At 38.8% G+C, this 25,621-nt stretch overlaps 14 protein-coding genes across 14 annotated transcripts; 9 read left to right on the plus strand and 5 right to left on the minus strand. All coding sequences in view use genetic code 12, as the record gives it.

The window, feature by feature from the left end:
• Nucleotides 1–89: 89 nt before the first annotated feature.
• Nucleotides 90–1,526, plus strand: CANMA_005374 (uncharacterized protein; the record flags this gene model as incomplete). The annotated part of the gene is made up of 2 exons (XM_051817747.1): nt 90–454; nt 770–1,526. The coding sequence occupies 2 exons, from the start codon at nt 90–92 to the stop codon at nt 1,524–1,526; spliced, it is 1,122 nt and encodes a 373-aa protein (XP_051669022.1).
• A 671-nt stretch (nt 1,527–2,197) lies between these two features.
• On the plus strand, nt 2,198–3,664 carry CANMA_005375 (uncharacterized protein; the record flags this gene model as incomplete). Its single annotated transcript, XM_051817748.1, has 1 exon — nt 2,198–3,664. One exon carries the CDS (start codon nt 2,198–2,200, stop codon nt 3,662–3,664), a length of 1,467 nt encoding a protein of 488 aa, XP_051669023.1.
• Nucleotides 3,665–3,764: 100 nt separating this feature from the next.
• CANMA_005376 (uncharacterized protein) lies at nt 3,765–4,754 on the minus strand (the record flags this gene model as incomplete). The annotated part of the gene is made up of 1 exon (XM_051817749.1): nt 3,765–4,754. One exon carries the CDS (start codon nt 4,752–4,754, stop codon nt 3,765–3,767), a length of 990 nt encoding a protein of 329 aa, XP_051669024.1.
• A 1,050-nt stretch (nt 4,755–5,804) lies between these two features.
• On the plus strand, nt 5,805–8,744 carry TFC4 (transcription factor TFIIIC subunit; the record flags this gene model as incomplete). The annotated part of the gene is made up of 1 exon (XM_051817750.1): nt 5,805–8,744. The coding sequence occupies one exon, from the start codon at nt 5,805–5,807 to the stop codon at nt 8,742–8,744; it is 2,940 nt and encodes a 979-aa protein (XP_051669025.1).
• A 150-nt stretch (nt 8,745–8,894) lies between these two features.
• On the plus strand, nt 8,895–9,377 carry CANMA_005378 (RNA-binding protein; the record flags this gene model as incomplete). Its single annotated transcript, XM_051817751.1, has 1 exon — nt 8,895–9,377. One exon carries the CDS (start codon nt 8,895–8,897, stop codon nt 9,375–9,377), a length of 483 nt encoding a protein of 160 aa, XP_051669026.1.
• A 426-nt stretch (nt 9,378–9,803) lies between these two features.
• CANMA_005379 (alcohol O-acetyltransferase) lies at nt 9,804–11,216 on the minus strand (the record flags this gene model as incomplete). The annotated part of the gene is made up of 1 exon (XM_051817752.1): nt 9,804–11,216. One exon carries the CDS (start codon nt 11,214–11,216, stop codon nt 9,804–9,806), a length of 1,413 nt encoding a protein of 470 aa, XP_051669027.1.
• Nucleotides 11,217–12,930: 1,714 nt separating this feature from the next.
• Nucleotides 12,931–14,472, plus strand: THI6 (bifunctional hydroxyethylthiazole kinase/thiamine-phosphate diphosphorylase; the record flags this gene model as incomplete). Its single annotated transcript, XM_051817753.1, has 1 exon — nt 12,931–14,472. The coding sequence occupies one exon, from the start codon at nt 12,931–12,933 to the stop codon at nt 14,470–14,472; it is 1,542 nt and encodes a 513-aa protein (XP_051669028.1).
• Nucleotides 14,473–14,678: 206 nt separating this feature from the next.
• Nucleotides 14,679–15,494, plus strand: CANMA_005381 (metalloendopeptidase; the record flags this gene model as incomplete). Its single annotated transcript, XM_051817755.1, has 1 exon — nt 14,679–15,494. One exon carries the CDS (start codon nt 14,679–14,681, stop codon nt 15,492–15,494), a length of 816 nt encoding a protein of 271 aa, XP_051669029.1.
• Nucleotides 15,495–15,607: 113 nt separating this feature from the next.
• Nucleotides 15,608–19,936, plus strand: KRE5 (Kre5p; the record flags this gene model as incomplete). Its single annotated transcript, XM_051817756.1, has 1 exon — nt 15,608–19,936. One exon carries the CDS (start codon nt 15,608–15,610, stop codon nt 19,934–19,936), a length of 4,329 nt encoding a protein of 1,442 aa, XP_051669030.1.
• A 451-nt stretch (nt 19,937–20,387) lies between these two features.
• HEM13 (coproporphyrinogen oxidase) lies at nt 20,388–21,362 on the plus strand (the record flags this gene model as incomplete). The annotated part of the gene is made up of 1 exon (XM_051817757.1): nt 20,388–21,362. The coding sequence occupies one exon, from the start codon at nt 20,388–20,390 to the stop codon at nt 21,360–21,362; it is 975 nt and encodes a 324-aa protein (XP_051669031.1).
• An 85-nt stretch (nt 21,363–21,447) lies between these two features.
• On the minus strand, nt 21,448–22,473 carry CANMA_005384 (phosphoglycerate mutase family protein; the record flags this gene model as incomplete). The annotated part of the gene is made up of 1 exon (XM_051817758.1): nt 21,448–22,473. The coding sequence occupies one exon, from the start codon at nt 22,471–22,473 to the stop codon at nt 21,448–21,450; it is 1,026 nt and encodes a 341-aa protein (XP_051669032.1).
• A 451-nt stretch (nt 22,474–22,924) lies between these two features.
• Nucleotides 22,925–23,434, plus strand: CANMA_005385 (TRAPP subunit; the record flags this gene model as incomplete). Its single annotated transcript, XM_051817759.1, has 1 exon — nt 22,925–23,434. The coding sequence occupies one exon, from the start codon at nt 22,925–22,927 to the stop codon at nt 23,432–23,434; it is 510 nt and encodes a 169-aa protein (XP_051669033.1).
• A 537-nt stretch (nt 23,435–23,971) lies between these two features.
• On the minus strand, nt 23,972–24,370 carry YAH1 (adrenodoxin; the record flags this gene model as incomplete). Its single annotated transcript, XM_051817760.1, has 1 exon — nt 23,972–24,370. The coding sequence occupies one exon, from the start codon at nt 24,368–24,370 to the stop codon at nt 23,972–23,974; it is 399 nt and encodes a 132-aa protein (XP_051669034.1).
• Nucleotides 24,371–24,866: 496 nt separating this feature from the next.
• VTI1 (v-SNARE protein) lies at nt 24,867–25,601 on the minus strand (the record flags this gene model as incomplete). The annotated part of the gene is made up of 2 exons (XM_051817761.1): nt 24,867–25,435; nt 25,508–25,601. The coding sequence occupies 2 exons, from the start codon at nt 25,599–25,601 to the stop codon at nt 24,867–24,869; spliced, it is 663 nt and encodes a 220-aa protein (XP_051669035.1).
• Between the last annotated feature and the right edge of the window lie 20 nt (nt 25,602–25,621).

A 25,621-nucleotide genomic window follows, 5' to 3' on the forward strand; every position in this document is an offset into this window, starting at 1 on the left:
GATAGTTTGTTTTTGCAACATGTTTTACTGAGAAAGAATTCGATACACTACTCACTGACTGGTTTACTTGTTACACACTTAAATACGAAATGCTGTCTACTACCTCGCCGTACTCTCCTCACATAGCAAGGGACTTGTTGTTCGAAAGTCTTGGCGTTGATACTGCTGTTGAAGTTTTTGCCAAATCATTGGAGAATTCATTAGAAGCTAATGAGAATTTAAGGATTGTACAGAAGAAATATGCAGATATGGTTCATGATAAACCTGCAGTAACAGATAAATACATAGTGGACCGATTAGCAGAAATGTATCCTTTAGATATGGAAAGACTAGTCCAAACGGAGGTTGCCAACGTTGTCAAAATTACTAGGAGCATATCAAACTTGTTAAGCTTTCACAAACCACCAATGCAAGGTTGTCTATGTCAAGACACTAAAACTATCGTAAGGAAATTGTGCATGGACCTAGACAATTATTGCTGCTCAAGATGGAAAGAAAAGTCGTCGTATATAGATTCATTTGGCAACTTCGTCCACATTTCCCTCGTGTTTTTTGTGTCTCACAATTTAATTGGAGTTGCATCTAGAGGAACATCCACAACTAGAACCAACAGACACATATTCAACTTCATAGCGGCAGATCACATGATCGTGTCAGAGAGGAAGGAAGAAAATTTTAACTCTTCTGATTTAATGTTGATTCCTATAAAACAATTCTGCGTGCGCACATTGCTGCTCGGGCGTTTCCTGTTTCCGCGAGCTGATTTTAGTGCTAGTGTTGAAATCGTTTGGGCTTCCCATATTGTTGACATGCAAATCGAACCGTTATTAAGGTTCACCCATCACAAAGCCGATGAAGAAATGCGGTTTGATATACATGGTACTCGCCTGTATAAGAGGGTCGATGTGGCAGCCTCAAAGGACGGAGAAGTTGCCGTTATCTTTGAGATTAAACTTGGAAGCCTAAAGAAGTTTTACACCGCACTGAGTTCTGACAGTGAAGTCATCAACCAAATGTTGTTATCCATGTGTGCTGCTAAGATTAAAGAGGCCATTTTAATAACTCCAGATATCATGGTCATAGTGGAATACAAAGGTATAGGAAATCATCTCGGTATCAAGAAGGTTCAGTTAGATATTCAAAAATTCTTTGACAGGAACCATGAGGAAATAAATCGTATGGGTGTCTTATATTTGTGGTTATCAAAGAAAGAAGACCTCCAAATGCTGGATAAGGATGCGGGTGAGCTCAATGGTTTTTTGGTCAAACAATCTACACCGATTGAAGATGCTTGTATGGAGAGAGAAGGTGGCCTCGCTGGAAATGAAGCCTTTGCTGTTGAAGATACAGCTTGTGATACACAACAGGCAGATACCGCTGGTGAAACTGAAGGTGTTTTGTCAGAGGCTAAAGGATCCATTACCAAAAAATTCTTTAAGGGAATGCATTTGCATAAACGTGATCGCACAGAGATATCGAGATCCTCCTTCAGAAGTACGATTGGAAAATGGAAGGTACATAAATGAATTATTTTAGTGGTGCGTATGCATTGGTTTCAATTGGGTTGAAACGTAGTTAGTTCGCTTGTTTTAGTGGTGTGTGTTGCAATGATATCTAATTTCTCTATAACTTGCCATGGTTGGTGAAGGAAATGTGTGCTGTAGTCAATATTCTCGAGGGACTATATATTTACATTTTTTTTCATGGCTGAAAGTGATGCTAAATTCTGCAACAAGGTCACTTCGTTTGTCTTCTCGTTTAAGCTGCAAAATAAATAAATAAAAATGTTGACGTTTTAACCCCAACTCCCACGGTTTAGTTACTATATGCAGGATATACAAGGGAATCTTAACAGAAAAATTGTTTTAACCGAGAATGCTACCAAATGATATAACCAAAAAATATTTTGCACAGCCAAAACCTTTCCCATTGTTTTCTTCAGAGATAAGCTGCAGTAGGTCTAAAAAACAAACATCCACTTTTATTGTACCCCACTTTTAAGCCAAAAGCAAAGTGGCGGTTATTTCCTAAACAGGTGTGATAAGAACCGTCCGATGCCGAAAATTAGACAAACTGATAACCGATGGCATCTTTCTTTCTGTCTCTTATAAAACCAACATGAATGTATCAAATATGTAGATCTCCATTGAAAAATAGCTTTTGCTGAATTTACAACAACTCAGCCTATCCAAAAACCATGATTGAAGCTATAGCCAAACCATTTACCATATTGCGGAATGCCCTCTGGGGAAAATCACCTTCGGACCCTAAAGAACGACGATATTTATTCAAACTAGACGTGTTTGTGCTCACATATGTATGTCTTCTTTACTGGGTCAATTACCTAGATCGCGCCAATGTAGCAAATGCATACGTATCGGGTATGCAAGAAGACTTGGGATTGTCTGGTGACGACTTTAATGTCATCAACACGATATTCTATGTTGGATACATTATTTCAATGGTTCCTCACAACTTGATCTTGCTTAAAGTTAGGCCGCGGTACTGGCTAACTATTTGTGCTGGTGTTTGGTCAATTCTTACTTTAGCTACATACAAGGTTACCCATTTTTATCAAATTTGTATAATTCGGTTTGTGCAAGCAATGTTTGAAAGTTGTATATTTGGCGGAGTACATTTAATTTTGGGTTCATACTACACTGATGCTAGGGACTTGATTATACGAACATTTGTATTCACATCGAGTGGTTTAGTAGGGCAAATATTTTCTGGTGTGATACAAGCAGCAGTGCATCAAAACATGGATGGGTGGCATGGATTGGCAAGCTGGAGGGTATTGTTTATCATGGACTTTTTTTGCAGTTTCCCTATTGTTATATTCGGTTACATATTCTTTCCTGATGCGCCAGATATTGGCAAACCATTTTACTTTACAGAGGAAGAACATCAAATGGCCTTAGAGAGATTGGTCAAACCCAAGCATGACAAGTTTGGATGGGACGTACTTTGGCGGGTGTTTGGAAAGTGGCACTGGTATTTATTTGGCATGTTATGGATTGTTGGTGCAATAAATGAATCATTTGCAACCAATAGTGTGTTTGCATTGTGGTTGAAGTATTACGACTATTCGGTTCTGGAAAGAAATCATTTCCCCATGGGTGTATATGCTGTTGGTGTATTGGCTACTGCTGCGTCGGCGTATTACATAAGAAGTGTTGGTAATGGTAAACTTTACTGGCACATATCATTAGCTATTGCGCTCATTGTGTTGATATCACCAATTATCCAGCTTTGCCAGCCATTTACAAAAGAGTATGTGTTTGTTGCCCAATACTTGAGTGGGGTGTCTTATGCAGCACAAACAGTATCCTTTGGTTGGGCCAATATTATATGCGCTGATGACTTACAAGAACGTGCAATAGTGATTAGTTCTATGAATATGTTGGGAAACATCATGAATGCATGGTGGTCTATAGTATTCTTTGCTGCTGATACTGCGCCAAAGTTTCGCAATGGTGCTATTGCGCTAATCAGCTCATCTGCCGCTACAGTTATTGTTGTTGCAGCAATTGCTTGGCTACAAACGAGAGACGAAAGGGCAGTGGGTGGTTTGGTGAAGCAAATGGACTATGAGGGGATGGCAGAGGAAATCACCACTGAAAAAGGTAATGATAAAGCAAACCCAAATGTAAGCACTAGCTAACTCTCTCTGCGGAGAACCAAATAAAAACTACACAATAAACAAAAATTAGTAGTACGTGCTCTCTAAATCAAACACTCGATAATATAAAGACTCTATTGAATTAATTGTTACCAAATAAACCTCTGCCAAGTTTACCGAAAATGATTATCCCACAAAAAAAGAAACTTCCTATCCACAACCACAATGCAATCACATCATCTGATGTTTTGGAATACCCATTGACAAACTTGTGATTTTGTGAGTATATGCTGACACATGCGACAGAAGATACGAGCAACGATGCTAAGAATCCTGAGATGGTTCCATCCAACAATAACCACAAACCTGGATTGATTAAAGACCATATGATGGACACTTGAAGGAAGCTGCTCCATTCAATCTTACGTATAGCATAGCTGATACCCAAAAATGTGATACCTGATCTGATCAAATCACTGGAAACATTGGATTTGGACGAAGGATTGGGATTTGATGACAATAATCTTCTGGAGAAAATTTTGGGCAAGATTCTGTCGAGAATCGGATGCAACGAGGCCATCAATAGTCCTTGTAAAGTCAACGCCAATACCTCATCACCAACCTTTATAAGGTCATCGTTTATCTCAATGTAGTTTCCCACTTTGAATTTTGAAACAAACGCGTAAAGGAATATGTGTGTTATTGTTAATGGGTAGTTTACCAATTGATTTTCACTAAAGTGATTGTAGTTTATATGCCTGATAACCTGATTGTATATATATGCAGAACTGGCTAAAATAACCAACTTTAATGGTAAAGGGAGTGAATACAATGTCAATTTATTAGTGTCTTCAGTTTGCACTGGGGGTTTTGTCCCTTTTGCTTTAACTTTATCAGAGTCTAAAACTGTAAAATCAAGCAACGACGAGTCATCAATGTCTTTATTGTAATCAACAAATGAGTCGCCTTCGTACATGCCATACAATTCAGGGCGAGTTAAATTAATCTCGGAGTCTGTCTTTCCCATTTGATCTGGTCTTGGGCTTGAGTTTCCCAGTTGTGGTGGCGCTTGAGAAGCTTCCATGCCCTTTATGTTTGTATTTGACAATGCAATTCGTCTAAGATCAGACATGGTGTAGTTGAATTTTGAGGTAGTGTTTTGGGGAAGTATGCCGTGGCAAAGCAAAATAAAATTGATTGCTGGAGAGGGAGCCGGAGATAATAGGGTTGATTGAATTGAATTAGGGTGGGCAATTGTAATTGATTGAAATACGTAGGTACTCAAGTTGTATGCCACTGGTGGATAATGTAATATCTATAAATAAGCAACTAATTTGCGGTGATCAAATTGTGTTGTTGTTTGTATAAATTCTTCTGATGATATTTTTTCTTACTCAAAGGAGAAAAAGTTGGTGGAAAGATCTTTTTATTGTTTATTTCAGTAGAATGTCACAAAGAGGGGAAACGCGACAATCAACAGCGTCATTCACCTTTTGGAAAATATCAAAGCTACTATGGGTTGGTGATATGTGTTTACTTGCCATTCAATTTGTCGTCTAACCATCATTTAAAGTGGGCTTTAGTTGCATTATGTGAGATTTGAAGGTTACTAGTACAGGTTGACCTGACTTCAAGTACAAAATTTACAACCTGACCATGACAGATGCTCTGTTTACACAAAAAATTGTTGCGTAACACGATTCTGATATGCTCCCTTCTGCTCGTGTTGCATAACAAACTTTCTCAATTAACTCACAAATTTGATCGTATTATCAAAATCTATACGACAAACAGGTTACTTTCTCATTTTGCACAAAGCTGCCAAAACGCTGGTGCTTAATTTTCTGACTTTAGACTCTCCTTAGAACCCCTGAGCTGCATCAAAAATTATGATAACACACCCTTGATAGGAACAGAATCCTTCATCTTAGAACTTTCCACGGGGAACAAGATTGAGTTTTTCTCTTCACCTCACAAGTGGTGCAAACCGATGGAAATTCAGAATTTATATTCGATTTGAGAATATTACGTAAGTGATTAGCTAATATAATTATAAAACCAAATCAAAATAAAAGACAACCCATAGTTAAACTTCTTTTCTACAAAGAGAGTTGAAAAGGGTCTTTAATCGTTCCAACTACACATTCACCAATAGCACTACTTATCAATCTGTATAAAAAGTATGTCCCAGCAACAGGAACTACCGAGTAATAACTACTTTGAAGAAAACGAGGACCTCGAACTACACTTGAGCGACCTGGAGGATGACGCAAAGATTGACAAGGCCCTTACCGAATTGGATATGTCAGACATGGGCATTGAAGGCAATGAGTTAGACGATGATGATGACGATGCTGAACCCCTATTTATACCTTCGGATGACGAGGATGATGATTTCAAAGTAATCTCTGACGAAGACGATTACGATGATGAGTACAATTTCAAAGATGCCCTTAAAGGTGCTAGCAACTTCAAAGTAAGAAATAGAAGGGAGAAGCTTTCCAAGAATAACAAGTCATACTACAGGAAGCGAATGATGAGGGCGGATAATCGTGACCTAGATCCCGAAGTTCGGATGAATTTGTCCCTTGCAAATGAAGCTTTTGTTCGTAATGACTTACAAGTTGCCCAACAACTATACGTCGATGTTATCAAGAGAGACCCAAAGAATTTCAGTGCTTATAAGGCGATTGGAGAAATTTACAAAAGTCAAGACAAGCTAAACGAATGCTGTAGTTCTTGGCTTTTGGCTGCTAATTTGCATCCTTGGGACAGTGATTTTTGGGGACAAGTAGCCGAACTTTCAAACGAATTGGGTCACATTGACCAAGCTATCTACTGTTATACTAGAGCAATTACCTCCGATACCAAGCGAAGCGCCAATTTCATCCTTGAAAGGGCACTTCTTTATAAAGAAAAACGACAGTTTGGTAAAGCGTTAGATGGATTTCAGAAAATTCGCCAATTATACCCCCAAGACACCAACATTATAAAATATTTGGCGGGAGTGTATCTGGAACAGAAGCGTTTAAATGACGCAATCAACTTGTACATGCGAATTTTAGATCAAAACATAAATCCTGATCTGGACAGTGAAGAACAGTACCCAAAATTTGATTGGCCAGAGTTGAACATTTTATTGGAGCTACACGTTCAGCATCGGTCTCTAAAACTTGGTGTGAATGTATTGAAACTAGCAGCAAGGTGGATCCAAGGTAGGATGGAAGAAACGTGGTGGGACGAAAACGATGATTCCGAGTTTGATTCCAAGAGGCGATTCAAGAAGTTGAGTCATTTAAAAGCTCGTGATTTGGCAGACTTTAAATCAAAGCCATATGATCTCCCAATTGACATACGATTCAAGTTGGGAATCCTTCGATTGGGATTGGACCAAAAGGAAGAGGCAATGCATCACTTTGAGTATCTATTGGATGACAACCAGGCAGAAATTGCCGACTTGAATTTTGAGGCAGGGAAACAGTTGCAAGAGTTTGGCTACTATGACGAAGCATTGACATTTCTCACACGCGCTTTTGGTAATGAGGATCTAGTCTCGAGTTTTGACTTGGTTACATTGTTGGGGAAATGTTATTTTGAAATTGCTGATTATGTTGAAGCAAGGGAAGCTTATGAAGAGCTATTGAGCCATTCTCCTGATAATGTAGATTTCAAGTTGGCGTTGGCCGAGACTTTGTATCACTTGGGCGATGATACACAAGCCGAAGCATTAATTAATGAAGTGCAGATGGCTAACCAAAAGAGCCTACAAAAGAGCAAGTCACTTGATGAGCCAAGTGGAGCTGAAGGGTTTTCCTTGATTAGAAACAAAATCAGGAAAACACCAAAGAGGGCTAAATTGTCGGAACAAGAGAAGGAAGAAATAGAAGCTAATGCCAAGAGGAAAGTGTTGGAAAAGTATAGTCGAATGGAAAGGTTACAGGAGTCTATGAATTCAGGTGACCGTGTAGCTATTGCAGCTTGGATCCAGTTGGCGTCGCAATTGATTGAAATGTTTACTAGTATTAAAAGCTTTTTCCCAAAAGACAGATCAAAGAGGTTCAAGGGTATTATAAGGTATCGTACCCGCAAGGACATTGATTTGGATGAAAAACTAGCCCGTGCTTATAACCTATTAGAGGGGTTCAATCTGGAGGAAACGTTTACTCGTCAAACTTTGGTGTCCAAAACTGACTTTAGAGGATTAACCTACGACCAATGGTTTGATATATTTGCTCAATTTGGTCTAGTCATGTCCAAGTACGAAAACAATACCGAATATGCAGATGATATTATAAATATTGCGTTGTCAGTAAACATATTTGTTCATGACAAGAGCAAAGATGCCATGTTGCGACTATTGAAACTCATGTTTGGAATAAAACAAGAGCAAGCTGCAACTACAGTGTTTCACAATATCAGGACTTTTCTTCTTCAGAATCAATTTTCCCCTTACATGTGTCGCTTATTCTTTTGCTGTTACTCTTCAGGGGCCGTTTTTGCTGAAACGTTTTCTTGTTATAACCATCAAAAATTTTTCCTCCGACAGATTAAGGCGTATGATTCATGCTTTAAACAAGAACATGTGTCGGGAATGCCCAATATAACTGCTGATGTGGGGGGTGTCGAACTAGGTCGCTCACATCCGGACTTGATTTACATATATGCAAACTTACTTGGTGGAAAAGGAAGCCACTCGTCTTTGGTATTTTACCTCAATCGCGCATACAAGTATTTCTCCAAAGACTCCATGATTTGTCTAGTGCTTGGATTAGCTCATGTCCACAGGTCGATGCAAAGATTGAGCTCAAACAGACATATCCAGTTGTTGCAAGGGATAAGTATTTTGTTGGAATACAAGGCCAACAGACTTTGCACAAACCCAACTGTATATGAGATCCAGGAGATTGAATACAATTTCGGTAGATTGTTCCATATGCTAGGGTTAACAAGTCTTGCTATTGGTCACTACAACAAAGTGTTGAAAATCCTGGATGACGAAGATGATATCGATGAGGATTACGATTTAAAATGGGAAGCGGCATACAACCTTTCTTTGATTTACAGTATAAATGGGAACTCGCAGATGGCCCGGCATTTAACTGAAAAGTATTTAACGATGTAATATAATGTGTTATTCTAGTAGTGTATTTTGTAAATGCCTCTGTCTCCTCCAGAAGAGTTTGGACCAAAGCGTTCACACAAAAGTATCACACAAAAGATTTTTAAGAACCCAAACATCTCAACTATTCATCAACACACTAAAATATCCATAATGGTTAGAGTGAAACATAGGTATATCTTGTTTGAGATCTTGTACCCACCAGGAGCTAGTAATAATAAGTCACATTCCGATGCAGAGGAAGTAACGCAATTCACCAGTTCAGAGAGAAATGCATTGCTTACGCTTCATAGAGCATCGCCAGCAAATATCAATCACAAGACTATACTACACGCAATACGAAAATCCTTACAAGAATATTATGGCGACTTTGGAGCAGGGTCAGCGGGGATGTTGATGACTCTAAAATATTTTTCAAACAAAACGTCAACGGGGTTAATACGATGTGGCCGTGCTCAATTTGAAACTATCGTGGCAGCAATGAGTTTGATATCTAGGCTTGAGGATCAAAATATTGCTTTCAGCTGTGTTCATGTTAGTGGTACTATTAAAAAGTGTGAAGAGTTTAGTATCAAAAAGTCCACGGAAATGATTAGGAGAATGGATGGACCAAAAGGAAAGAGGTTAACTATATGATCGGTTAACTCGCGCAATCAAACTAGGATAAGTAGCTATTATAAAGTGCAAGGCTAAAAATGCACTTCCAAACAAGCAATTATATGAAGAAAATGGGTAGTGATTCCACCGAGTTTGGTGGGGGGCGGTTGTAACCCACCAAGAGTTAGCTGGCACTGGACCAAGTCATTACAAGGATGACTCGAAACTTTCCAGCAACACGCTATGATGACAAAAGGTGGATGCAGGTTCAATTTCCGACAAGTGTTATGTACTCCTCGCACCTACTTAGTGCCTGGAAAGAGTGACTTGGTATTCACTTCAACAGAGCGTAAACGCCAGATTAAAGCCGCAATGAAAATGTGGATACATTCAGTGACAATTGAAATTGTCTTGGTGGCCAGGGCACTTACTTCAGTCTCTATTCATCGGTAGTTTCTGTTACATCTATTTGGTACCATTTTCAATATAAAATCTAAATAAATTAAGAAACCTGTGGATCGCATTCTCGCCATCAATACTGTAGCTTTCAAATTCTGGCAAGTAGGCAATCACAGCAGTCAACTCATTACTTGACACCGTAGTCATATTTAAAACAAAGTTGTACATAACACCAGCATTTGCCCCGAAATACATGTCCTTAAAATGATATGAATCATTGGAATCAGCGATTTTTCCAAGGTTAGATATGGTAATTGTAGGACGGCCGCCAATTTTTCCAATTTTATTATTAAAGAAATTCCAAAGGTCAGTGTATTGTAACATTCCAATAGTTTTAAAGCCTTTTTTGGATTTTATATCTACTTGTAATTGGCTGTGGAAGGCACGCATAGCTCTTAATGGATCATCAATTGGAGGGAGGATTATAGGATCGCCACATACCATAGTTCCGTAATTGAACTCCTTAATATCGTCACCGTAGTATCTTCGGCCATTGATAGCAACGTAGGAGTTTGTTTTGAATCGATTTTTAGGGTCAATTGCTTTAAAGATTGTTTCTTGCAAAGCCTTGATGAAGAAAACGTCAAAGTAGCCGGTTAATGTAACCCCTTTGGATCTACAAAATTTGGTAATTTCACCAATCTTTTGTCCATCAAACTTCATTATCTTGTACTTGGAGGTCAAATCTCTTTTTACTGGAGTAGGGTTACAAAATAGTGGCACATTGTCATCTCGTGTTGAGTAAATCCAACTCGACAACTTTGAATACAATGGAAAATACAGCTCCAAATAGTGGTTTAACACACTGCCATAACTAGGGACATACAAGTCGGTAACAACTTCTGCTGCAGGAATGGGGTTTAGTGGTAGGTGGTCAAAATCAGAAGTGTATTCAAATAAAGTTTCTTCGATATGATCATCATCAACTACTACTTCCAACTCTTTTGATAAATCCTTTTGAAATTGAACAGCGGATAATCCGTCGTACTGTGAGTGGTCCACATAAACCGTCAACAATTGGTCCCCATTACTCTCTTCAAACGCAATGATTCTCCACAAAGGCTTCTGAACATTCATGTCTAATGTTAATCCATTTAAATATTGAAGAACAGATTCATCAAATCGCTCAATCTTTTTGTATGTCACTACATCTTCAAATGTAATCTTGTCGATAACCTGCACCCTCCAATTGTGAAAGTTTTCCTTTCTACTGTCGGTACCTTCCACTTTGAAAAAGTTGTGGGTGAGCCAGCTATTCTTTAAAATGAGAGACCTCAATGCAGTTGACAAGTGACTTTTGCTGATGACTCTATCATACTTGACGGTGATGTTAAAGTTACTGTAGTATCTACCAGTGCCACGACAGATGTAGTATCTTTCATTGAACTCAGGCTTCCTTATGTGCTGCGGTTTTACCATTGAATACAGACTACTAAGTTTTATCTACAAAGCAAAGTGTAAGCGCGGTAATGGAATCCTTTCATTTTATTATATAGTGAAAGTCAAAAGGACCAAAATGAGTCAGATATTAAAACGGGACTCCCTTTCCGCAACAAGAAGGTAACGCGTAGTCAACTTTTCTTTGTGTAACTCAAAATCAACCACTTAAGAAACACCGAAACTGGTCTAAAGGAAAGACTGAAGCAGGCTTTGATAAGCTACGCAGAATAAAACAGAAAAGGGATATAATTTACTATTTGCGGTCTATGGACGGTATTATTTTGCGGGGAAGTTACACTAGCGAAATGTTGAAAACATACAAGATGAAGTGACTGATTAGAACGGTTTTAACAAAGCCCCGTTGATTTGATTTCAATCTCACTCATCTAAACAAGTATCACAATTATGATTTTTTCGAATTCTTCTGAAAAAATATCACAATCATGACTTACCCAAATCCATCATCCACTCATTCTCATTACGATTATGAATAGGATGACCATGAAGACGAATAGGAGTCAGACTAGTTGAAGATGGGCATGCTGAATGTAACAACACTACTCACAATGGTAGACATAGAGATCAGCTGGAGCCCATATTATGATAAAGGCCATTCCTGACTTTGAACATGCGATGGAGTGATGGGTGGGGGTGGAGGAACAAAAACAACGGCCATGAAGATGTTGGAACAAAAGGACAAAAATGGGTAGAGTTCCAATTGCAAGCGGTAATTGTAATCAATATAAACTTTGATAAATCAAAACTGGGGCATTGGAAATATGAGTAGTGTTGCGGGTGGTAATTAACCTAAAGCGTATTTTCTTTGAAAAGAGGGGGAACCTGTGTGAGGGTTACTTTCTCACTTTAGGCAATTAGATAGGCTTTCTACAACAGTATTGAACGAAGAGGGGATTTTTACCAGTCTATATATATATAGTAAATTAGCTCCGATATATTTTTAAAATCAGGTAACAATCACTCATACATTTTTGCATAATCCTCACAAATTTTATCAAAAGTTAATTCAATAATTTACACAAAAAATAGCTGCAAAACTAATTTACACACGTGACATATAACCAAATTGGATGTTTTTCTCAAAATTACCAGCAATCCCCGATTCACTGTCAGTTTTAATATTTTTCAGAGGATCCTCATGACCAGTTCTTATATCCTTTTTATTGGAGTATTCATGACTTACATTTTAACCGATACCTCTATGCTTTTGCTTATGTTAGTGCTCGAAATGAAAATTATCATGGTTATTTAAAACTTACCAATAATAACACAATATAAGAATCCATAAGCTAGCATCAGAGAAACCAACAGAGTTAGAATTGCTTTAAGTGTATAACTATTAGCAGCCAATTTTAGTCGTGTAAGTTTCCAAACTACTCAAGTCAAAGTTTGCCAAGGGAGAGAGTTTGCTAGAAAAGTGTTCCAACAGAGCTATGCAGCGTCCGCATATCAATATCTTGCCAGCTAAACTTATAAAGGAGCTCGTTTGCTGAAAATACGACTTCGATGTTCTCTCAATTATACTACTCGCACTGTAAGGTCCCTGTTGATCCTCTAAGCGCATAAAATTTAAATCTATTGTCCGAGACTGAACTATAAAAATCAAAGATCCCAAAAGTGAAAAATGTTGGCAAAAAATAGGACACCTGTATCCATACTACACGACAATCAAGCCATGACTGTTGACTACTCACTATATTTGGTGACGGATTCCACCATGATCCCAAGCTCCTCCACATTTCTCAAGCAAGTGGAGGAGGCAGTGAACAATGGAGTGACGTTGGTACAATTACGAGAAAAAGAGCTCTCAACCTTGGATTTCATTGATAGAGCTAAAGAAGTCCACAAGTTAACCAAAGCCAAAAACATTCCTTTAATTATCAATGACAGAGTTGATATTGCCTTGGCTGTGGATGCAGAAGGTGTTCATGTTGGCCAGGACGACATGCCAGCAACGTTAGTGAGAAAGTTACTAGGACCAAACAAGATTGTTGGTGTAACTTGTTCCAATCCAGAAGAAGTAAAACAGGTAGTTCGTGAGGGCGTTGCAGATTATGTTGGATTAGGTACTACTTTTGCCACAAATACTAAAAAGGACGTAAAAACCCCCGGTGGTGTTGGTCCCATTGGCATCAGAAAGCAGATGTATGAATTGCAGTCTACCGGTATCCAATGTGTTGCAATTGGAGGCATAAATCACTCCAATGCTAATAGGGTTATACAACAGTGCCAGGTCGGCGATACACGCCTTGATGGAATCGCTGTAGTCTCTTGTATTATGGCAAGCGAAGATGCTGCCGAAGCGACAAGAACATTACGCTCTGAATTGGAATATACTCCAGACTGGGCAACCACAAAATCATTTGATGCTAAAGTTCCAGTACACTCTATCGTTAAGAATATGTCTGACCTGCATCCATTAGTGCATCATATCACCAATAACGTGGTCAAAAATTTCAGTGCAAATGTAACATTAGCAATTGGTGCATCACCAATTATGTCAGAGTTGCCGGAGGAGTTTGAAGAGTTTGCTTCAGGTATCCCCAACATTGGACTTGTCATCAACTTGGGCACTCCAAACACTGAACTTATGAGAGTATTCTCCAAAGGGTTGACCACTTACAACAGGTACAGTAAGCCTGTTGTGTTTGATCCTGTTGCATGCGGAGCTTCAAGGGCTCGACTTGAAAGCTGTAGAAAGCTTTTGAACCAAGGTTTTGTGACAGTGATCAAGGGTAATGTTGGAGAAATTTTGAGCATTTGGAAACTTACCCCTTTTTATCAAGAAGTGGAGGATGGCGAGAGCCATATGAGAGGCGTGGATTCCATCTCCAACGCCGGCGAAGCTGAAATAAAGGAGAAGGGTTATCAAGTTGCTACTACTTTCGGATGCGTAGTAGTAATCACAGGGGAACTAAATTTCATATTAGGCAGCGACAAGAGGTCGGCAGTCGTCCGCGGGGGAAGCTCGTTGATGGGTAGTATAACAGGCACAGGATGCTCTTTGGGTAGTACTATTGCTGCGTTTTTAGCTGCAGAGAAGGCTGGTTCAATTGTTGGAGGTGATGTTTTCAAGTCTACCGAGGCAGCAGTGACCTTGTACAATAGAGCCGGTGGCATTGCTGGCCTTGAATCACAATATCCTGGTTCATTTATGATAAATTTCCTCGACAAGTTGAGTCAGGTTTCTCATGACCCTGAGCAAAATATTCAATAAGCATAGAACTCGAGCGAGTCAGATCAATATGTATAGAAATATAAAGTAACATCACTCAATTTTTACACCTCTTGCACGATATCAACCACGATATTCGTAATTCAAAATATTGATGCCTATCTAGATCAAAATCTAGTGGCGCGCGTAATTTTTGAAGCTCTTTACACCACAGGTTATATTATACCTTTCTGAGGAAACAGACTAACATGGTTCGAAAAGGCAGAGGCGACTTTCCTGTAAAGAAGCCAAATAGACCATCACCAGTTGCAAATGTCGGCAAGATAGGTTCACTCATGAGATATCCTGATCGAGATTATGCAAATTCAATATTACATGACGCGGTCAAACAACTAGCCCCACTTATCCACGAATACAACTTCAAAATAGGACTACTATGTGAGATGTTTCCAAAAAGTGAAAATCTACTAGGGCTTAATGTCAACAAAGGACAAAAAATCATGCTACGATTAAGGTACCACCACAACGAGAGACTGTTTTTGCCAATGAGTGACATAATTGGAACATTCTTGCATGAGCTAACACATAATATACACGGAAAGCACGATAAGGACTTCTACGATTATCTATCAAAGTTAGAGAAAAGGTTTGACGAGATGAGGTACGGAAATGTGCGTTCGAACTATAGATGTGAAGAGAATAGACTCGGGTTGGGAAGACTACAGGCTGGTGTTGTTGATGTAAGGGCCAAAAGAATTGCCACATTGACTAAGGCTGGATTTAAAGCGGAGACAAAGATTTTGGGGCTGGCTTCAAAGATCGATAAGCCAAGCAGCCCTCGCGAAGCCATGTTGGCAGCAGCACTTCAGCGTTTGGAGGACTCAAAGCGCTGCCATTCAGATCGTAATCAACAAAGCGAGGCTCCCGATGAAAAGGAGTTGGAAATTGTGGAGCTAGATGACGATTTTGAGTCAGGTAGTGACTCTGACGTGGAGGTTATTTATGCTGATGGTAAAGAAGAGAAAGAAGACGGTGATTCGAACGATGTTATTATAATTGATTAGGAAGGCTATGTATAGAGTGTAATCATTTTTGAAATCAGTTTTGTCTCGAAAGCGAGACTTTTTCAACTTGAACTTGTACACTCTGTCTTCTCTTCCTTTCCCCAAGAAAGAATATGATACTATGGAGCTGGATTATTAACCTTTTGCTCACTCTATTCACCTTCAGTATACATGCTTCAGCAGAGGATGGTGGCTCCTTAACAATTGATGTCAAAACTCCTTGGAAAAAGGTTGATTTCGTGTCAAATTTCATAGAAAGCATAGCAGGTTTCGATCCATCGCTATATGTACCAACTTTGGAAGCTATCTTTGGCCTTGGCGATTTTGATGAGAGTGAGAAGAGAACAGACAGAGATATATATGACCATGCATTGTGTCAATTGCCACTAGAACCTACATCAACTGACTTTATCAACTTTAACATTGTAAGCAAAAAGTACTCGCCGCGGGTGGCTTCACATTACGCTCATTATGAAAAGATAAAACAACAATATGGAGCAAGATTAAGGACCCAATGTACTAGTGACTCGTTTGGCAATGAAGTTGAGACAAAGAATGGGCTTGTGCCAGCATGGGTCTTGTACAATGACAGGATATATTGTTCAGTTAATGATTTATTTGCACTTCAGACAGACAAATCTAATCAAGAGATATCGCTGATTGACAGAGTGATTGGTGATAATGCTGAATCTCCCTTGTTGGTGTTTTATGGCGACCCAACTGTTGTCCAAACAAAGGAATTTCTCAAGGTTTTGTACGAAGAAGCTCGCAATGGAAAATTGAGGTTTGTTTGGAGATACATCCCGCTGGTTAGTAAACAAACAGACACACTCCCCGGATATACAGTCGAACTTCCAATGGAAGATGCCGAATATAGAAGTGGGCCTCAGTATGAATTGAACAAAAATTTCGATCTGATAAACAATTCCACAGCCGTTTCAAAAGTTAGTGGGAATGTCGATGACTTAGGTCTCAAGCTTACCTCCTTTGCTTTATCAAATAGGATTAAAATAGCAAAGTTTGATTTGTTACAAACGATATTGAACAATATGCCAAAATTTTATTCCTACTTGAACAAATTACCCGAGCTGATCAATTATAAAAAGGTTAAATCCAAAGTTCTAGGAAACGAACAGATGGGACTATCAACAGACTCTTCTGGCATCTATATAAACGGGTCTCCGATTCATCAATTAGAATTGGATGTGTATAAACTTGCAGAGAAGATTAGTGGCGAATTAGCTTTGATCCAGGATCTTGTAAAGCTTGGGTTCAATTCAGTTCAGTCAAAACTCCTTTTGTCCAAATTTGGATTACTTTCCGCCGTTAAGCAAGCTCAGTTCAGGACCGGTAACACTTTAATGGGCAATAATGAGAACAGGTTCAAAGTATTCAAGAATTCTTTTGATAGCAAATCCCCTTCTGAAGGTGGTGTTTTGTTTATAAATGACATTGAGCATGATGGGAATTACGAAAAGTACTCGACAGACCGCGAGGACACTTATCTCGGTGTTGAATCTCGCAAACTCAAGCCCAACCAAATCCCTCCTTTAAAGGAAAACATTCATGATATTGTATTTGCCCTTAACTTGGCAAATAAACAACAATTAAAGACATTTTTCACATTCTCAAAAATTATATTGGATACAGGTATTCCTCAGCAAATTGGAATTTTGCCGATAATTGGCGAAGATCCTTTAGATGAGCAACTAGCAACGCGTATTTTCCACATTGCTGGGTTACTGGGTTCAAAAGAAGCACTCGCATTGCTTTACAAATACTTGGAATCACCTGGACCAGACGAAACTGAAAAGCTATTGGAGAAAATAGCTGTACCCCCAAGCTTTCTGGTGAACTTTGATGCGGTGTTGGCCAAATTTTCTATACAACAACCTTCCGTCATTGTTAACGGTGTAATTCATGACTTTTCTTCCACGTCAAACTGGCAAATATCTATGAGCAAACAAATTGAACAAGATATTGCACTCATCAAAAATCAATTGAAACTGGGGTCGGTGAATGGCAATCTCAAGGATATCGTGTACAACAATGCCAAGCTGGAACGAAATTTACGTATTCATCCATTGGACCCTAGTGATATTATCTACAAAAGGGTTGACCAGGACTTAGTGAGGAACTCGATAGCATTTAAAAAGATTGATAAAGATTTAGAGAACCACGCCACTGTTTGGCTAGTATCTGACTTTAGTGACAAGAACATGGTAGATCAACTTATAAACTTGTTGAGGCTTATGAAACGGAGCTCAGTACAGGTAAGGGTGGTCAATATGGGGAATTCGAAGATATTTTCCAGGTTGGTGGAAAAAGTAAAATTGACAACATTGACAAACTCGAGAATTGAGAGTGTTATCTCGATATTACAAGAAGGAGATCTATCAACAGATTTAGATAACAAGGTTTTAGGTATGTTGAAACAAAAGCATATGCCAATAAGGCATTCATATTTGTTGATAAACTCGAGGTACATCAGATTAGACCCTGTAATCTTGAGCCGGGAAGAGTTGTCACAGCTAATTGAATACGAGCAAAGTCAAAGATTGCGATTGATAAATGAGATTATTCTCACATATGTCGATGAGTTTCCACAGAGCTTATACGAATATAACCTGCTTGTATCTGGTCTAGACGGCATGGACTGGTTTGATTTGGTTTCCAGTATAATTACAAAATCGTTTCATGTCGATGACAAAGCGTTTCTCACCGATGTCAACAGATTTGATTTTGCCTCCATAGACATGTCCAACCTGATAGATTATGCACAATATGACGTGTCGAAACCTGTTGACATATTAGTTATCATGGATCCACTTAATAAAAAATCACAAAAACTAATCAATATACTTGATGCAGCCAAAGACTTTTCATTTGTTAACGTGAGAATTCTACTTCAGCCAAAATCCGAATACAAGCATGAAGAGTTGACGGACCGGTTTTACAGAGGTGTATTCTCTCCTTCTGTACCCCAATTCAAAGGAAATGGAAATTGGAATGACAGGTGTTTAGCAAACTTTGCTGCATTACCCCCGGCAAAATATTCTATTAATATAGATATACCTAAACGATGGGTAGTGGTTGCAGAGAGTTCGCCATTGGACATTGATATTAATAACTTCAGATTGAATGAGAGCCCAATATCCGTGTCATTCGAATTGTCTAATCTACTCATAGAAGGGTACGCCAGAGATGTGCTAACTGGTAGAGCTCCTAAAAACTTGCAGTTGCAGATCTCTGATGGAGCATATACTGATGATACTTTGGTGATGACAGCTTTAAATTATTTCCAGCTAAAGGCGTTACCTGGTGCTTATTCCTTCACTATCAAGTCAAATCATTCATTGTTATCAGCTTCAGACAATAAGTTCGACCCTAATATTGATGAAATTGACGCAGTTCCCGTTTCTGTATTCACCTTGGATGGCGTTACACTCCAGGCGAGGGTTAGCTCGAATAGGGAGAGATTTACAGAGAGAAAAAAGCATGCCGATATCAATATTTTTACTATCGCCGGTGGCCACCAATATGAAAAACTTGTTAGCATCATGATAGCGTCGGTAAAAAAGCATAACCTGCAAAAGCTGATCAAATTTTGGATCTTAGACAACTACATCTCACCACAATTCAGAGCGTTGGCCACATTATTGGTTAAGAAATACGATATTGAAATTGAGTTGATAACTTACAAGTGGCCCAATTTTTTACGGAAACAGAATAGCAGACAAAGGGAAATCTGGGGTTACAAGATCCTCTTTCTTGATGTTCTTTTCCCACAGGATCTAGATCGCATTATATTCATTGACGCTGACCAGATATGTCGTACTGATCTCAGTGAGTTGGTAACCATGGATTTAGAAGGTGCTCCTTATGCATTTACACCAATGTGTGATTCCAATAAAGAGATGGAAGGGTTCAGATTTTGGAAGCTGGGTTATTGGTCTGAGGTACTACAAGGTGATTTAAAGTACCACATCAGTGCTTTGTATGTTGTTGATTTACCCAAGTTTAAACACTTGGAAGCTGGCAATAGACTACGTGCTCATTATCAGAAATTATCAAGTGACCCAAACTCATTAAGTAATTTGGATCAAGATTTACCTAATAATTTACAAAGACTGATCAAGATTAAAAGCTTACCACAAGAATGGCTCTGGTGTGAAACCTGGTGTTCTAGTGAAACATTTGATGAAGCGAAAATGATTGATTTATGTAATAATCCAGTAACGAAAGAGGATAAATTAGATACTGCAAAGAGGTTGATTCCGGAATGGGTCAGTTATGAAAAAGAAGTGCTGACTTTGCTTGAGCAAATAGAAAGCACTATTTCCAAGGAAGAGGAAGAGGAAGAGATGAAGGAGGCTGCCAATGGCAGTTTGCACTTCGATGATGATGAGGACGATGATACCTTATACCATGATGAGTTGTAGACTGAATATATATAAGAACTGATTAATACAAATTCTCTAGTGGGATTTTATTTCAAGTTTGTACTGTTCTTTAAACAAAAACAGGTGACAACTTAAATGTCGGATAATTTGGCGATCTAAAAAAATCATTTAAAGTCGTCGGACCTTAGTAGAGCAGCTGCTATTTATGCAAGACGATGTAGATTTTAGTGTTGTGACATCTTTGTCTCCTCTTTGTGCCATCAAATTTTCAACAATCATACGAACATTTCAGAAGAAAAAAAAGTTGTACGACGAATAATGACATGATTTAATCTAGTAAGCTCAACATCAATCCAATTTCCCAAACTTCAAATTCACAATTTTCGAAGCAGGCTCCAGATTGCAATCGTCTATATATATATTCTGTTGCTGCCCTTCTGTATTTTTTTTTTATTTTAAAATCGCTGTTTAATCAATCACAACATCTACTATGGTTGTTACTCCAGACAAAATTCATGATAGCTCGTTACCTCTCAGGGAGCGAATGGAAGCTCTAGTTCGTTTGAAGCAGCAAGAGATTACGCAAGCGTTGGCAGCGGTTGATACAGTTGGTTTCCACACTGATTCCTGGGTAAGAGGTGATAATGGCGGTGGAGGACAATCGATGGTTTTGCAAAACGGAACTACATTTGAAAAAGGTGGTGTCAACATCTCAATTGTCCACGGTAAATTGCCAGCACAAGCAGTGCAAAGAATGAGAGCCGACCATGCAAATCTTAGAGGCAGTGCAAGTGATGGAAGTGTTGATTTCTTTGCTTGTGGGCTATCTTTGGTCATTCACCCACATAACCCGCATGCTCCAACAACCCATGCCAACTATAGATATTTCGAAACAACTGACCCTGACACTAAAGAAACTCAAGCTTGGTGGTTTGGAGGCGGTGCTGATTTAACACCGTCATACTTGTACGAAGAGGATGCTAAACACTTTCATCAAAAACATAAAGATGCATTGGACAAGTATGACGAGAGTTTGTATCCCAAATACAAGAAGTGGTGTGACGAATACTTTTTAATTAAGCACAGGGGAGAGACTAGAGGAGTTGGAGGTATCTTTTTCGACGACTTTGATTCTAAGCCGGCCGATGAGATTTTAAAGATTATTGAAAGTTGTTTTGATGCATTTGTTCCATCATATGTCCCATTGGTGGAAAAGAGAAAGGATACCCCATTCACTCCCGAGCAAAAACAATGGCAGCAAATTAGAAGAGGAAGATATGTCGAATTCAATTTGGTGTTGGATAGAGGAACTCAATTTGGTTTGCTCACCCCTGGATCAAGAGTCGAGAGTATATTAATGTCGTTACCAGCTACTGCCAGTTGGGTTTATGATCACCACCCAGAGCCTGGCAGTGATGAAGACAAGCTATTACAAGTTTTGAAAAACCCTGTGGATTGGGTGTAATAGGAAGGAAATAAGTAATGTAAATAAACTTTAACGATAATGTTTAAAAAGCATATCATTTAATTTATCTATTAAAAGTCAATTACTAAGATGATTTGTAAGCTGTGGCAGGTTCTGCTGAAGAGCTAGTTGGCACTGAATACGAAGCTGATACTGTTGTTTCAACTGTGGAACCACCATCAACCAGGGTGGTGATGTTAGGTTGGGACAAAGGGCACCACAAGAAGAAATCAGTATAGGCGTGATCCAAGGGGTAGGTCTTGTAATTGTTTTGAATCTCAATCACCACTGGAATAAGTCCACCAGTTTGGAGATTATACAATCTATGCTGAGCAACAGCCAAGATTGCATTGATAAGACCACCATGCAGCACGACACTAATAACCTTCTCATCTTTTGCATCTTCAAAAATATCAGCCAAAAATGCAGCCCCTCTGTAGTAGATATTCTCGAGCCCCTCCCTGTAAACTGGACTCCAAAGAACGTCATCACTTTGAAATCCGTCTTCAAAATCAAATCCAGGAAAGCTACTCTCGATATAGGCTCTATCGTGTCTTTTACTTTCAGTGTCGATACCATACCATTCTCTTGCAAACTCCTTAATAGTTGCAGTCTTATGAGGCAAGTTTAACCAAGTCTCTTGCCATGTTTCTAAAGTTCTTCTCAAAGGACTAACGTAAAACTTATCTGGGTGAGGAAATGAGGTTGTGTTTTTGATTTGGTTGACTAAATTTTTGATTTCCTGGTGTCCTTTGGGAGTCAATTCAGCATCATACCATTCGATACCATCCTTACCATCCTGGAGCGACCAGTAGCATTGCCATTCAATAAGCCCAATATGTAAATCCTGTTGGGCGACATTATGCCAACCTTCACCATGTCTTTGCAAAAAGAAAAGCTTTTGGTTGGAATTTAAGCTTGATACAACATCGTTCCAAGTGTATTGACTGTTTAATCCAAAGTTTGCAGAGCTCACCGCAAACTCAGGAATCAATGGGTTGCTTTGTTGGAAAAACTTTTTCGAGGAAGTAAATGTTGGGAGATAGTTGGGTTCAGCTGCGAAAGCCAATCTGACAAAGATCAACACAAAAGTAAACCAGGTGGAAATCATGTTGGCTAGTGTTTGGGGTCTACAGCTGGGTCCAAAGCTTTTACAACCATTTCATTGCTTTTGGCTCGTTTATATAGCCTTTGGTTAGCTTGGGCCCACGTGGATCATCGCAACGGTTTGATGTATGCAAAGCTATTGTCTTGGACAATAGCAGATTAGTTGCTTATTGTTTAAAGTGCGGTATGAGGTATTCAAAATCCGCATCGTTAAAGATTTTGCGGATTATTACAGCTGTTGATTACAATAACGCAGTCGCGATGTGTCAAATTTAGACCCTTTGTATTACAGAGATAGCCGGAAACTGAGCCTCGGCTAATTTGGTTAGGAGTTGAATCTGATCACATGACTTGGTCCAATAAAAAATAAGTGAGAAAAATCGAAAGCGCACGAACAGATAAAAATATCAACAGACTCAGGGATACACACAAACATTCACTCAAACTAGTGCCAGATGACGATATATTCATTTTTCATATTTGATCGCCATTGCAACTGTGTATACGATCGCGAATACACGCACTCGCCAAACCCATCTGCCACCACACAAGACAAGATTGATGGCCAAATCAACAAGAATAACGACGCCGATAACTCGAAACTACTATTTGGAATCCTATATTCTCTTAAAACAATTGCCGCAAAACTAGTATTGGAAGATTCAGTCCTCAACGAATTGAAGCAATTGACAATTGGGCAGTATCGAATTCATTTCTGGGAATCATTGACAAGATTTAAATTTGTGATTATCACTGATATACAGGTTCAATCTTTACAGCAGGAGCTTTGGCAGTTGTATTCACATTTTTTCATTAGATATGTGGTTGAAAATGCATTGCTGCCAGTTGAATTCAAATGGAAGGATGATGATTCGTTGCAGGAAAATGAAATTTATGGAAAGATCAATAATGGCAGGTTTATACAAGAGACTGATCGGTATCTAAAGTCGCTATCTATATTTTAATAGAACTTTGAAGACTTGTCTAATTGAGAGGACACGTGTTGCACCGCTGATCTGGATGATCATGGATTTATAACTCTGACTCGTAGGAGCAATCAATGTGACAAAAACATGATGTGCATATAAATTTTGGCGCGAATTTGTTACAAATGATTCTGTAAAGTTTTGCAGCAATTTAATGCACCCTTGAATTGACAAAGTTCAACTATTTGACTTCTAGCTGAAAGCAGAGTAAGCAAAACCATTTACCTAAGTAACACATGAAGTATCGAGGGAATGCCACTGCTATGGAATTTTTTTCTACTATCGCTGGGGATATGACCAGTCGAGAATGCAGCTCCGCATTCTACTCCAGAGTAAACATTAACAGCGAAGTTGACTAAAATCCACTCCATTGTGCATACACAAGAATGCTCTTCCATTCTGCTTCACTAAATCTATATCTAATTGTCAAAATCTAAACTTGAATACGCATATATATATATATATCTATAAATATCACAAAGGATCTATATACAGCCTTTCATCCTCTCGCGTTTCTCAATTGAAGTCCTTATTCTGTAAATTTCTTGTCATTGCCGGTAATGCAACTCTAATACCATCTAATTCCTTCGACATCTGAACCTGGCACCCCAATCGTGAAGTTTCTGTCAATCCAAACGCCAAATCCAACATATCATTCTCATCATCACTAGGTTCAGGTATTTCATCATAAAACTCGGGGTCAACAATTATATGACACGTGGAACAAGCACATGATCCACCACAAGCACCTTCCATATCTAAATTATGGGCTTGGGCTATATCTAGTATATTATCGCCTTCAGCTACTTCGTAAGTGAGTTGTTTGCCGTCTTTCGTTATGAATGTGATATGGAGTTCTTCACCGGGCTTTGGTTTATGGAGATGTCCGTGGTTTAGTATGGGTGATGTATGCATTGATTTGGAGAAGGGAATGAAGATGGTGGGTGATCTGGGGAAATATGTGCGTGGAAGTGATATAGGTGATGCAGGGTTGAAGCGTTGAATGCCTCTTATCTGCCTCTGTACTATGCTCCTTATCATTTGGGTCAATGTTGTGTGTGTGTCTGTGTGTGTAGCTGATGATGGTGATAGTTTTTTTTTGATGAGATTGGATTGTGAAATGTATTTGTATTTGATGACTCTGGATAATTTTTCTTCTTCTTTTTCTTCTATTTTTTTAGAGAGACGAGATTACGTAATGACCTAGAACAATAGGAGAGGCCGTTCCGACCTATGAACGATTTCCGATTATCAATAACTTTTTTAACTACACTTGACAAAACATAAACCTCCCCACAGCAGTATCACCATGGTAGATCTAGTACATATACGACTCTGCTGGTCCATTGTATATCTACAATTCACAATTTTAACCAAATTACATTCACCAGAAAAACGTTTTCTAAATTCTCTACGAAAACTTACTAAAAAGAACTAAAAATATCAACAAAATCAACACGGCAATAATAGCATAACTAATAAACTTATTAGCCGTCAATCTTCTTCCCATGCTCTTCAAAGTTTGAATACTTCTATCAACATATGAATCAGCCTGCATCAACGTATTTCTAGCCCCGCCAATTTGTTCTCGTTGCGATCGCAAATCATTCAAGATATTACCACCAATGTTTTCCGTTTCTAATGCAATTCGTTGACTATCTTGCAACCGCTGTGATGATCGTTCTAAAGACGACTGGTTGTTTAGTAATTGTTTACGCTGTGAGTCAGATACGCCGTTGCCAGTATTATCCTCATCACGATATCTTGATCCAAATAGTTCATGTCTATCTTGAACATCGCTGAGTTGTTTGTATTTTGATTTGACATCATCAATTTGTGATTTATATTGACGAATCTTGGTGTTGTACGATGAACGTTGATTGGTGGGCAAGTTCTGCACTTCAATTGTCATTTGATCAAGTGCCTCCAATGCTTCATCTGTAGCTGCTTCAATAGCTTTAAGGTAAGATTGACGTTGTTCTATAAGCACCTAGTTAGTATTCTGTTATAAGACTTGGCTGAGTTTGCCATAAGCTGCGATTGAAGACATACCCCCTTGCACGGACTCTACTTGAGACACCTTTGTCTTTGCCTCTTGCAAAGCAAGTTGGAAGTCATTTTCATAAGTGTTGAATGAATCGGACATGGTCGGTTCGTAATTGATTG

This window comes from Candida margitis (genome assembly GCF_024628925.1).
Source record: "Candida margitis strain CBS 14175 chromosome Unknown scaffold82, whole genome shotgun sequence".
Lineage (NCBI taxonomy): Eukaryota > Fungi > Ascomycota > Pichiomycetes > Serinales > Debaryomycetaceae > Lodderomyces > Lodderomyces margitis.